The 13,235-nt window shown below is 42.5% G+C and overlaps 1 protein-coding gene across 1 annotated transcript in view; it reads left to right on the plus strand.

The window, feature by feature from the left end:
- Positions 1-13,235, plus strand: part of KLHL1 (kelch like family member 1) — a 311,682-nt gene that overhangs the window by 227,417 nt on the left and 71,030 nt on the right. The window contains exon 6 of the mRNA XM_064174201.1: positions 5,349-5,535. Coding sequence (XP_064030271.1) covers positions 5,349-5,535 — 187 coding nt within the window. The remainder of the gene's footprint in view (positions 1-5,348; positions 5,536-13,235) is intronic.

Consider the following 13,235-nt stretch of genomic DNA (forward strand, 5'->3'; position numbering starts at 1 on the left):
GGAAGAAAGAGACCTGGGGATACTGGTAGATAGTAGGCTAAAGATGGGCCAGCAGTGTGCCCAGGTGGCCAAGAGAGCCAATGGCATCATGGCCTGCATCAGGAACAGGGTAGCCAGTAGGACAAGGGAGGTTATTCTTCCTTTGTACTCAATTCCTTAGAGTCCCGTGTCCAGTTCTGGGCCCCTCAATTCAAGAGAGATGTTGAGACACTGGAACGTGTCCAGAGAAGGGCAACAATGCTGGTGAGGGGCCTGGAACACAGCCCTGTGAGGAGAGGCTGAGAGAGCTGGGAGTGTGCAGCCTGGAGAAGAGAAGGCTCAGGGCTGACCTCATTGCTGTCTACAGCTACCTGAAGGGAGGTTGTAGCCAGGTGGGGATTGGTCTCTTCTGCCAGGCAATGAACAACAGAACAAGGGGACACAGTCTCAAGTTGTGCCAGGGCAGGTCTAGGCTGGATGTTAGGAGGAAGCTCTTGCCAGAGAGAGTGACTGGCATTGGAATGGGCTGCTCAGGGAGGTGGTGGAGTTGCCATCCCTGAAGGTGTTGAAGAAAAGCCTGGCTGAGTCCCTTAGTGCCATGGTCTAGTTGATTGGATAGGGCTGGGTGCTAGTTTGGACTGGATGATCTTGGAGGTCTCTTCCAACCTGGTTGATTCTATGATTCTATTCTATGAATTTCAAAATTTTGGGACAGGAGAGCATTTGTGAATTGTTGTTTCTTTGAAACACCTGCTGGCTCAGTTGGAAGGTCTCACGGAGATCAATATTTGCTTTAAAAGCCTAGTCACAGACTAGAACACCAGAATAATCACAGAATCACAGAACTTTAGGTATTGGAAGGGACCTCTAGAGATCAATTGAGTCCAACTCCCCTGCCAAGGCAGGATCACCTAGAGTAGTATGTACGGGAATGCATCCAGGCAGGTTTTGAAAGTTTCCAGACAAGAAGACTCCACAAGCTCTCTGGGCAGCCTGTTCCAGTTCTGTCACCCTCACTGTAAAGAAATTTCTCCTCATGTTGAGGTGAAACCTTCAATGTTCTAATTTGTAGCCATGGATCCTTGTCTTCTTGCTGCAGACCACCGAAACACCGACTGCACACCCCTGCTAGCTACTTGGTTTTCAGCACTGGGTGCCTTTGAGAGTATGAGAAATACTCACAGAAACTAAAGCATGAAATAAAGCAGATCATAGCAGGAACATCTAAAATGGGTAGTGTAGTTAGTTGTTTTGGAAAAGGGGAGTCAGTTGTTGCAGTTCCTCCAGGCTATTGGTGAGAGGGACTCCAGGGATGACAGCAGTCATTGACCAGCAGGGGTGGGGTCAGCTGCTTCAAAAGAGAACACATGCAAAGATATCATGAAAATCTCATCTTTGATAGTGACCAAATGATGAGAAGTGCTGACCTGGGAGTGCCAATTTCCGTTACTGCAAAGTGATCTCAGATTTAGATGCTACATCTGGTCAAGATGAACCTCACTTCTTCACAGCAAAGCACTGCCTCAAAGCACTCATACTGCTCCATGACGTCCCATAATAATAATAATAAAGAAGTGTTTGTCTCTCAGGAAGTCACCAAACACGATTGTTTGCTTTGGATCCTTACTTATATGATAAACTTGCTATAAAAAACCTTGTCATCAATTCCATTACGTATTAAGAAGTATACATAATGTAATATATGGGCTCAAATTTGTTCAGAGGAAGCAAATAATTTAATTTCTCAGCTTTCTTATGCCTGTATTCTTTTAAATTAGTTGTTGAGAGAGTACACTGTTTGGTTCAGTAGTCTTAAATCATATGTTAAATCAATCTGCAGAAGAAGACATCATCCTGCCTAAGCTCTGAATGCTATTTGTCTTCAGATCTTTGATTTTAATCTACTGAGTAGCATGCTGAGCACTTTAAAGGGAAACAAAATCATTAAAAGGATGCGTTAAAAATCTTAATCATATGAAATATGAACCTTAGGTTATTAAATATACTTAATACCACTGTTTAACAGCACACTTTATCACTATTATTTAGCAATAATGGCATCCTTTAATTTCTTCAGATACAACATGTGGAATTTCTGTTAGAACAGAGTATAATGCAGCACTTAATCTTCTACTGCAGTGTGTAGTCTTCTACATGTAGAGAGTTTGCTCTGCAATTTAATAATAAAGTCAAACTTTCCAGATACAATTTTTACCAACTTCTCATGGATTTAGAAGTACACAAATTATAGGCTAATGACAGATGAAGTCCTCCTTCATTCTAAACAGTGCAGTTATTACTAGTGTGATGATTTGGGTGGTACTCGCCCCTCCACACTTAAGAAAATCACCCAGAATAGACTCAGCTGAGCTGGAAATTAAGGAATAAAGCTTTATATTTGCATCTCAGTACAATATACAAGCAGGTATTTACAACATATACAGCTATATACAGAAATGGACAAGTTAAAAATACAGAAACACAACAGCCCTCCCAAAAACGAGAGTGCCCAGGAGAGGCTCCCAACCACCCTTTCACCTCCTTTCCGTGCCTCTGCCTTCCATTTAAGGTGAGTTTGGAGAATCAGCCAGGGGGGTTAGGAAGCAGATGGATTAGTTACACAGACAGCAGGTTAGGAAGAGAAGGGAGGCAGCCAAAGCCAGAGAGAGCAACTGTGTTATCTATGTTTGTGTTCTTGTTTTTATACATCTCAGCAAGCCTATGAGTGCAGCAGACATCATCATTCTTTCCTTTTCACAGCCTATGATCTAATTCCTCTCACTAAAATATCCCGGCTAGGCTCAAACTAGCACAACTAGCACAAATCTCCCTACTCTGATGTTAATCTTTCTGCGTTGCCACGTGGCTGTTGTGTGTATATTATTGTAGGTGAATCTCTCTATTTGCTTCTTTTAATACCTATTTTAATGACCTATTGTCTCTTAGGTCATCAGTGATATTAAACAAGAGTTTTGGGTCACCATTTGAGATACTGCAATATGCTGTGCCTATCTTCGTACCCAAATATATTAATGTTGTGACTGACAAATAGGAGTCTACTGTCTACATGTACAACCTAGTAATATTTTAGATGTCACAGAATACATATGATTTCTGTAAAGTTACAGAGTCACAGAATGGAAGGGATTGAAAGAGACATCTGGAGACTATCTACTTCAAGCCCCTTGTTAAAACGGGTTCACCTAGAGCAGGTTGGCTTTGAGTATCTTAAGTGAAGATTCCACAACTGCCCCAGGCAACCTTTTCCAGCACTCTGTCATCCTCAAAGTAAAGAAGTTTTACTTTATGTTCAGATGAAAGAAAAAGATTGAGAGACTGACAAAGAACATTCATGCATTTTTCAGCAGCCATTGAAGTCCAGGTGAAATAGCTGAGAATCTGGCTACTGCTGATTAGGCAACTGCAACATATATATGTGTCTGTAAGGGAGGTAAATACTTTAAGATTCTGGGAATTCTCCTTCCTCCTTGCCTTCAGCTGCCCCTGGAAATTATTTGGTCTCACAGATGCTCAATCAGATTTAGAGATCAGATTCTACACATGTGCTGCCATATGCAGTTGAAACCTGCTGTGATTTGATAGTCAGAAGAATATAGGGATCAGCATCTAGAGTTAATATTGACTGACTAATCACAGACATTGAGACATTACAGTATCTGAAATGTCTATACAGGCCTGGCAGATACAGCCCAAAATCTGCATAAGCACTGTAATCCTCCAGCCTGACATCAATGACATCACAGAATCAGTCAGCTATGAGGATACCACAGGAAATCTCTACTCCAGCCTCCTACTCAGAGGTGGGTCAGCTTTGAGGTTAGACCAGGATGCTTACTCCAATGAGAACTTGAAAATGTTAAGGGTGATTTACAACATCAAATGCAAGTACAGAAAAGTGACTCAAATAGTTAACATTCACAAATTGTAGCCTTCTGCTCTGGAAAGATAATAGATTATTATTTCAGCTGTGATCACTAAGCATCTGTTTTTGTACATACATATTAGAATAGAATAGAATAGAATCAACCAGGTTGGAAGAGACCTCCAAGATCATCCAGTCCAACTCAGCCCTGGCCAGTCAACTAGACCATGGCACTAAGTGCCTCAGCCACTCTTCTTTTGAACACCTCCAGGGACAGCAACTCCACCACCTCCCTGGGCAGCCCATTCCAATGCCAATCACTCTCTCTGGCAACAGCTTCCTCCTAACATCCAGCCTAGACCTCCCCTGGCACAACTTGAGACTGTGTCCCCTTGTTCTGTTGCTGGTTGCCTGGCAGAAGAGACCAACTCCCACCTGGCTACAGCCTCCCTTCAGGTAGTTGTAGACAGCAATGAGGTCTCCCCTGAGCTTCATCTTCTCCAGGCTGCACACCCCCAGCTCCTTCAGCCTCTCCTCACAGGGCTGTGTTTCAGGCCCCTCACCAGCTTTGTTGCCCTTCTCTGGACACGTTCCAGTATATCAACATCTCTCTTGAATTGAGGACCTCAGAACTGGACACAGGACTCAAGCTGTGGCCTGACCAGTGCTGAGTACAGGGAAAGAATAACCTCCCTTGTCCTACTGGCCACACTGTTCCTGCTCCAGGCCAGGATGCCATTGGCTGTCTTGGCCACCTGGGCACACTGCTGCTTCACGTTCAGCTACTATTTACCAGTACCCCCAGGTCCCTTTCTTCCTGGCTGCTCTCCAGCCACTCTGTCCGCAGCCTGTAGCACTGCTTTTAACAACTACTGATTATGTTTTTTTATGCCAATTGCAAAGGTAGTTATATTATCTGGATTATTAATCCTAAATTTTGCCAGCAATAGATTCATAACTTGTACTAGCTCTTTGCCTCTTTTGTTTTGTTTTGTTATACTGTTGGATTTGCTCTGGCTTAGTTTTGTGTTTGTTATTTTGCTGTTGTTAGGGGTTTATTTGTTTTGGCTTAGGTTTAGATGTGAGATATTCTTGGGAAACATTGTATGAAATACTATGGAATGTTATATGAGTGCACATTCAAGATGCTTTCAAAGTGATACCTTGTGGATCCCTTCAGTGTGATGCTGGAAATAATTTAAAATGTTAGACTATAGCCTACAAGAGAATACTTCATTTTCCTCAGTATCTTCAGTATCAGTAAGTTTGTATTCTTAAAAGGTGGTAAAGCAATGATCTAAAAAAAAAACAGCTAAACATTTACTTTCCTGTCCCTCATCTAAGAGAAATAGCTCTGCAAACCCCTCTATTGTACAGTGAATTGACAGGTGTATGACATCTGTTTTCTGCTGTTTTCTCATTGCATGGTATTGCTTTTCTAGGAATTTCTAGCATTTTTTGATTCATGATCTCATGTCATTCACAGATATTGGCTGACCTAGAAAACCATGCGCTTTTTAAGGATGACCTAGAATGCCAGAAGCTTATTCTGGAAGCCATGAAATACCATCTTTTACCAGAGAGAAGAACTCTCATGCAAAGTCCAAGAACTAAGCCTAGAAAATCCACAGTTGGGACACTTTACGCTGTTGGAGGAATGGATAACAACAAAGGTATTAGAGGATATTCATTGGTTTCTAGAAGTTATATTTTGTATTTGCTTTATTAGAAAATACTGCAATCATTTTAAATTCCAAGACTGGGGTGAAGGTGTCTAGATCAGTCAAGAAATGTTGCCGAGACTGTTGGCCTCATCAAAGTGTAATGCTATTAGAGAAAAGAAACTAGATTTTAAGTTTTTTTTTTTGCTCCAGGTTATTACAATTTCTAGAAAGTGTTTTAACAAGTGTAGAGTGATAACAATTTACTTTATTTCTAGCTTTCTAGAAATAATTTTGTTTATAAATAAGTCAATGAAAAAAAGTTTGATATGCAGTTGTCTGAAATCTAGTGATTAAGGGATGCTGGGATGAAGTTGGACTGGATGATCATCAGCAACTTTGCTGACACCAAGATGGGAGGCTTGGCTGATACAGCTGAAGGCAGCTGGACAGACTGGAGAGCTGGGCACAGAGGAACCAGATGAAGTTCAACAAGGACAAGTGCAGAGCCCTGCATCTGGGGAGGAATAGTAAACTGCACCAGTACAGGCTGGGAGGTTACCTGCTGGAAAGCAGCCCTGTAGAGAGGGACCTGGGGGTCCTGGTGGATAACAAGTTACCCATGGCACAGCAATGTGACCTTGTGGCCAAGAAAGCCAATGGGATCCTGGGGTGTATTAGGAAGAGTGTGTCCAGTAGATCAAGGGAGGTTCTCCTCCCCCTCTACTCTGCCCTGGTGAGACCTCATCTTGCATACTATGTGAGTTTTGGGCTCCCCAGTTTAAGAAGGACAGAGATCTGCCAGAGAGAGTCCAGCAGAGAGCTATGAGGATGCTTAGGGGACTGGAGGGCATGGCTTATGAGGAGAGGCTGAGAGACTTGGGATGTTTTAGTCTGGAAAAGAGAAGACTTAGAGGGGATTGATAAAAGTTTATAAATATTTGAGGGCTGGCCAGGAATGGGGGAACAGGCTCTGCTCATTTGCTCCCTGTGATAGGACAAGGAGCAATGGGTGTAAGTTGCAGCAGAAGAGGTTCTGTCTCAAGACAAGGGGGAAAGTTGTCTACTGTAAGGGTGGTCCTTTCCAACCATAGTGATTCCTAGTGATTAGATGTTGTGCTGAGGGATTTGGTTTAGTCAAGAACTTGTCAGTGTGAAACTAATGATTGGACTCAATGATCTTGACGGTCTTTTCCAATCCAAGAAATTCTGTGAAATATTATTGATGATTCTTCTGATACAGAAGAAAAGCTAGGCAACTTTAGCCTTAGACTAGCTTGCTACTTTGTCAACAGCAAAGGGAAGGTGAAATTGTCCCCATCTTACTGTGGAAAAAATTTTAAAAAAGTAGGAAGCAGTAGAAAATGTATTGAAGTATTTCATTGTTATTTGTTTGGAAGGATTATAGTAATGTGGTTTTAGTTCTCATAAGAAATCTAATTCACTGATTTCTTAAATGGAACAACATAAAACTAACTGTGTCACAAGCCTGTGTAATACTCAGGAAGTTTTTACTGTTACTTTTACTTTAAATTGACTAACAATTTCATGGTACCTTACATTTTCCTACTAAGTATGAATAATGTATCTTCAGAAACATTAGTTCTAATATAAATTATATGGGACGAATAAAAGTGTAATATAAACTTGTCTCTTCAGGGTTTTGCAACAGTTTCTAGGTGTAGTTATTGCAGTTAGTTGACTGAATAAGTGTGGCAAAGTCATCTGCAAAAAAAGCATTGCATGTTTTTCCTATAAAGTTACACCAGTGAGAAAAATGGAAGACATTTGTGGTTGTGTGAGATGTTGAGAGAATGGGAAAATACTGATGAAAGAGCCACTATCTATGTCTACCTATTTAGGTGTGGGTAATTTCTGTCCTTTTTGCATTTGTAAATGTTTGTGTAGCTAAATGTCAAGCACAGATTTGAACAAAATCCTGCCTTGAATCGTAAGATACCTGAAATAGAAATTTCCTCAAACTTAGGAGAAATTATGGAAATTACTGTAGTGGAAATTACTGTAAACCCAATTAAGACACAGCTGTATTTGTTCTAGCTTCCTTACACACATCTCTTAGTATTTAGTATAACAAATCAAAATATAGAAATATTTAGGAGGACTGCACAGAGCATAGCACCACTTTAGCATCAGCACACAGCCTATTTTGCAGATTCGGGTCAAGCAACAGCAGTTTATTTCTGCAGCAACAGGGGAGGATTCAGTGTGATAGCAAATCAGCCCACTGTACATAGAACTGACTGGAAGCAAGAGTACCAGGTCTGTGTGCATTTACAGCAGACTAAGCTTCTTTGACAGGGGACCTGGTATGGCAAAGCAGCATCTGTGTAGTAGGAGCTTTTGTTACAGCCAGTGTAATCTGTTTTCTTGATAGCTCGAGATCTCCAGCTTTGCCACCTCAACTTATTTCTGCTCAGCCCATCCCTCTTGTGGTGCTCCTGGGTGGTTGACTAGCATTTATACCTGGTGAGTTTTGCTTCCACATGTCAGTTCAGGAGATATGACTGCTGGTTGCACGCTCTGAAGGGTCACAGTGTTCGTAAAGCATGCCTCAATTATTTGGAATGTGAGATGAGGGAGCTGGGGGTGTGCAGCTTGGAGAAGAGGAGGCTCAAGGGTGACCTCATCACTGTCTACAACTACATGAAGGGAGGCTGTAGGCAGGTGGAGGTTGGTCTTTTCTTCCAGGCAACCAGCAACAGAACAAGGGGACACAGTCTGGAGTTGTGCTGGGGGACATATAGGCTGGATGTTAGGAGGAAGTTCTTGCCAGAGAGAGAGTGATTGGCATTGGAATGGGCTGCCCAGGGAGGTGGTGGAGTCACCGTCCCTGGAGGTGTTCAAAAGAAGACTGGCTCAGGCACTTAGTGCCGTGGTCTAATTGATTGTCTGGGGCTGGGTGCTAGGTTGGACTGACTGGTCTTGGAGGTCTCTTCCAACCTGGTTGATTCTATGATTCTATGATGCTGGTACTGTGTCATCTCTACACAATAATTAACTTGGGTTTTTGTTTTTTTCCTCCACAACTTTCTAAACTAAAATGCAGACATTGATGATTGCAATTCACAAGGATGTTTTTGTCATGCCTCCAGGTGTTTGCTACCAAAAATGAAAGAGTTACACATAAGAACTAGATGAGCTAAGCAGATTAGGAATTTATTAACTAGCATATAAAACAGTGGGTAAGTGCTAGTATTATGAAAGTATTTGAAGGTTATGTTGCTTGTCACATAAAAAGTAGCCTAGCATGCTGAATCTTTTTTTTTTTAATCTGTCTATAAAAAGGGCTCTTTAGCTTGGAGAAGAGGAGACTGAGGGGTGACCTCATCAATGTTTATAAATATGTAAAGGGCGAATTCCCGGAGGATGGAGCCAGACTGTGCTTGATGATGCCTGATGACAGAACAAGGGGCAAGGTGTGGAAGCTGAAGCATAGCAAGTTGCATTTAAACATGAGGAGGAATTTTTTCACTGTGATGGTGACAGGACACTGGAATAGGCTGCTCAGTGGGGCTCTGGAGTCTCCCTATCTGGAGATGTTCAAAACCTGCCTGGATGTGTTCCTGTGTGAATCTGATATAGATGATCCTGCTCTGCTAAGGGGGATTGGACTGGATGATCTTTCAAGGTCCCTTCCAGATCCTGACATTCTGTGATTATGTGATGATAATTAAACTCCCGCAGGCATTGACTGGAATTGTGCAAAGTTAACGCAGCGTAGTACTAACTGGATACCATTGAAAGGAACAAAGCTGTAGGGAGTGGAGAGCCATATAACAGCAAAGACACAACAGTTAGTAACCACAGGAGCAACAGAGAACACTTAGGTAGGAATTAGATGGGGGAAACAAATGAGAGGAGCTGGAAGCCATTGTGCATCAGGAAAACCAGGATAAAGTGAACATCACAAAAAAGTGGTGGGAGGTCTCACAAGATTAGAATGCTGCAGTCAGTGGCTACAGAGAGATGGTAGGGTGGCTCTGTATTTCAGGCAGTGCTTTGAATTGTCTTGAGGTTCATGATGGTGATGATAAGGTTTAATGTTGACTCCCCTTCGCACCAGCATAGCCCTTTTGCTCATGTCACTCACAGTGATCCCCCACAGTGAATTGGGTTTTGGGACACAGCCACAGTGGATGGAGTTTAAATACCCACTGGTTGGCACCACACACTAGGGACTTCCATAGATCCAGTCTGATTCCAGAAGCAGCCTCTGTGAAGAAGGAGCATAAATGTGCTGTTATTATTCACAACAGATGAACTGAGAAGTGACAAGTGGACTGTATCTTTTGCAACCCTAGTCTTTTTGTTGATAGCATCATATATCTGCCCTCATCAGTCATCTGTATGCATTTCTTCTGCCTTTAGTGCTAGTTTGTTTTCACCTGCATGTTTTCCATGAGGGCATTTGTTATGTTAAGTTAGAGTGATGTAGTCGTAGTGTTAAAATACCTCAGGAGGAAAATAAACCAAAGTAAACTATTCTTTGGATGTTTGAATGTGATGGTTTGGGTGTTACCCACCCATCCCCACTTCAGAAAATCACCCAGACTAGACTCAGCCAATCTGGAAATTGATGAAGCTTTATATCTACAGCTTAGCACAATATACAAGCAGGTATTTACAATCTCTACAGCTATAGATGGAAATGGACAAGCTAAAAACTAATACAGAAACACAACATCCTCCCCAGAAACCTCTGTCCCCAGGAAGGGCGTTCAACCACCCTTCCACCTTCTCCCCACCCCTGTACCTTACCCTAGACTTTGCCTTATGTTCAAGGTGAGTTTGGGGGTGCTGCTGGATGAGAAGCTCAACATGAGCCAGCAGTATGCACTTGCAGCATACAAAGCCAACCAGATCCTGGGATGCATCAGGAGAAGTGTGGCCAGCAGGTCGAGGGAGGTGATTCTCCTCCTCTACTGTGCTCTGGTGAGACACCATCTGGAGTACTGCATCCAGTTCTGGAGCTTCGATTGCAAGAAGGATGTGGAGATGATGGAGCGTGTACAGAGAAGGGCCACGAGGATGCTCAGAGGGCTGGAGCATCTCTGCTGTGAGAACAGACTGAAAGAGTTGGGGCTGTTCAGTTTGCAGAAGACTAGGCTCCCAGGTGACCTTGTTGTGGCCTTCCAGTATCTATGGGGGGCTACAAAAATGCTGGGGAGGGACTTTTTAGGCTCTCAGGTAGTGAGAGGACTAGGGAGAATGGAGCAAGGCTGGAGGTGGGGAGATTCAGAGTGGGGGAGAGGAGGAAGTTGTTCATCATGAAGTGGTGAGAGCCTGGAATGGGTTGCCGAGGGAGGTGATTGAATCCCCATCCCTGGAGGTGTTTAAGTCCAGGCTGGATGAGGCTGTGGCCAGGCTCATCTAGGGTAGGGTGTCCCTAGGCATGGCAGGGGGTTTGGAACTGAATGATCCTTGTGGCTCCTTCCAACCCTGACTGATTCTATGATTCTATGATCATGGTGGGATTAGAATACCAAAGTAAGACTCAGGCATATTATGTGGAATGAAAAAAATAATTTCTCAGTGTCTCTATTGCTTCTGTGGTCTTGACTCAGCCAGCAGCTGCATTCCAACTGCTGCTCTCAGAAGGCTCCCATAAGTGGGAAGGGAAGGAAGATCAGGAGAAAAGAATAACAGAAAGCCCTGTCAGTTGGGATAAGGAGAGTTTAATGGAATAATACAAAAAAATACCCTTTTTTATTGCAAGAGTGAGGACAAACCAATCCAACAAGCCAGCAAGCAGAAAAGGGGAACAGTAAAGCCCAGAAGTGGGAAAAGAGCCAGCAAAAAAACAGAAGCAGGAAGAGTTACAGATCATAATCTGAACTCCAAGTCCCATGGTCCTTTTCCTCAGTCAGGCTTTTCCTTATACAGTAGGCACAACATCAGTGTGGTATCGAATACCCATTAGCTGGCGCTGCTGCTTGTTCTCACCCAGCTGGGCAGCTGCAAATGTGCATCAAAACTTACTTTTCATTTTTAGATAGCTCAAATGGAACAGGCAGATGTTAACTGTTGGGAAAAAAAAAAGAAAAATAAAAGGGAAAAGAAAAATAAAAGGGAAAAGAAAAAAAATAAAAAGGAAAAGAAACAGAAAAAGGAAAAGAAAAAGAAAAAAAAAGGAAAAGAAAGAACACAACTTTTTAAAACAGAATCCTGGACAAGTGATTTTAGGAGCCCTATTTAATTCATTGCAAAAATAATCATTTTAATGTATTCCAAAAGTTTCTCATTAGATATATGTTTGATAAACTGCAAAGAAGGTATGATTTTCAGTTTGATTCACACAGTGCATAAACTGAAATGAAAGGAACTGTTTCAGTTCCTAAAAAATATAAATCTAGATCTATATTTACATCTACTTTTCTATCTATCTATGTTATATGTATCTGGCAACACAACATTCAGGAAAGAACCTGGCAGAGTTCAATGTGAGGAATAGACTGGACACCAGAAAAAATATTTTCAAAGAGTAGTCAGACATTGAATGAGGCTGCCCAGGGAGGTGGTTGAATCACTCAGGCCTAGATGTCATTTGGACATGATACTTGGGGCTATGGTTTGGGGTGAATCTTGTAGAGTAGGGTTGTCAGTTGGAATTAGTGTTCCTGAGAGTCTTTTCCAACCTGAGTGTTCCTGTGATTGTGATTCTGTGAGTCTGTAATTACAAAGTCTGAACCTAAAGATGATCAAACTCAAGCACCAGCATGTGCTAGGGCCACCTAACTGGAAAACATCACATCAGAAAAGGACTTGGGGTCATTTTGTGTATGCCAAAGGTATACATAACAGTTGTTCAGATATTAGCAAATGCCATAGTTTCACACACAGATGTGACCTCCTGGGTGTCAAGCCTAGAGAGCAGAGAAAGCCATGCAGAACATCCACCTTCTCCATCCCACTATCTGCTATATGGTAGACTTTACCTGACGAATTTTAAAGCATCTCCTGCCTTTATAGAGGGACATGTGAGGAGATTATTTTCCTCATTTTCATTTGCTTCTGACATCTTTTGAAGGAACTGAGAAAGATTTGCCTCAATAATGTAGAGATGATGCCAGCAGATTTTCTCCATGGTACATGGCAGCATGTGAAGTGAATTTGCATAGTTCACATTTACTACATACCTTTTGTTTTATACCTAATAGCACAATGCAGTGCACCTCTTTAGTGGCTGGAGAAAAATCAAGAATAAGGAAATAATCTTATCAGGTGTAGTTACTGGGAAAAATTCCGCTGTACTCAACACTGGTCAGGCCACACCTGAGTACTGTGTCCAGTTCTGGGCTCCTCAATTCAAGAGAGATATTGAGATACTGAAACATGTCCAGACAAGGATGATGAAACTGGTGAAGGGCCTCAAACACAGCTCTATGAGAAGCTGAGAGAGCTGGGGGTGTTCAGCCTGGGAAAGTGGAGGCTCAGGAGTGACCTCATTGCTGTCTACAACTACCTGAAAGGAGGTTGTAGCCAGGTGGAGGTTGGTCTCTTCTGCCAGGCGAGCAGCAACAGAACAATGGAAGACAATCTCAAGTGGTGCCACAGGAGGTATAGGCTGGATGTTAGGAGGATGTTCTTACCAGAGAGAGTGATCGGCATTGGAATGGGTTGCTGAGGGCGGGGAGTGGAGTTGCCATCCCTGGAGGTGTTGACGAAAAGCTTGTCTGAGGCACTTAGAGCCA

Source organism: Pogoniulus pusillus, chromosome 3, assembly GCF_015220805.1.
Source record: "Pogoniulus pusillus isolate bPogPus1 chromosome 3, bPogPus1.pri, whole genome shotgun sequence".
NCBI classification, from domain to species: domain Eukaryota; kingdom Metazoa; phylum Chordata; class Aves; order Piciformes; family Lybiidae; genus Pogoniulus; species Pogoniulus pusillus.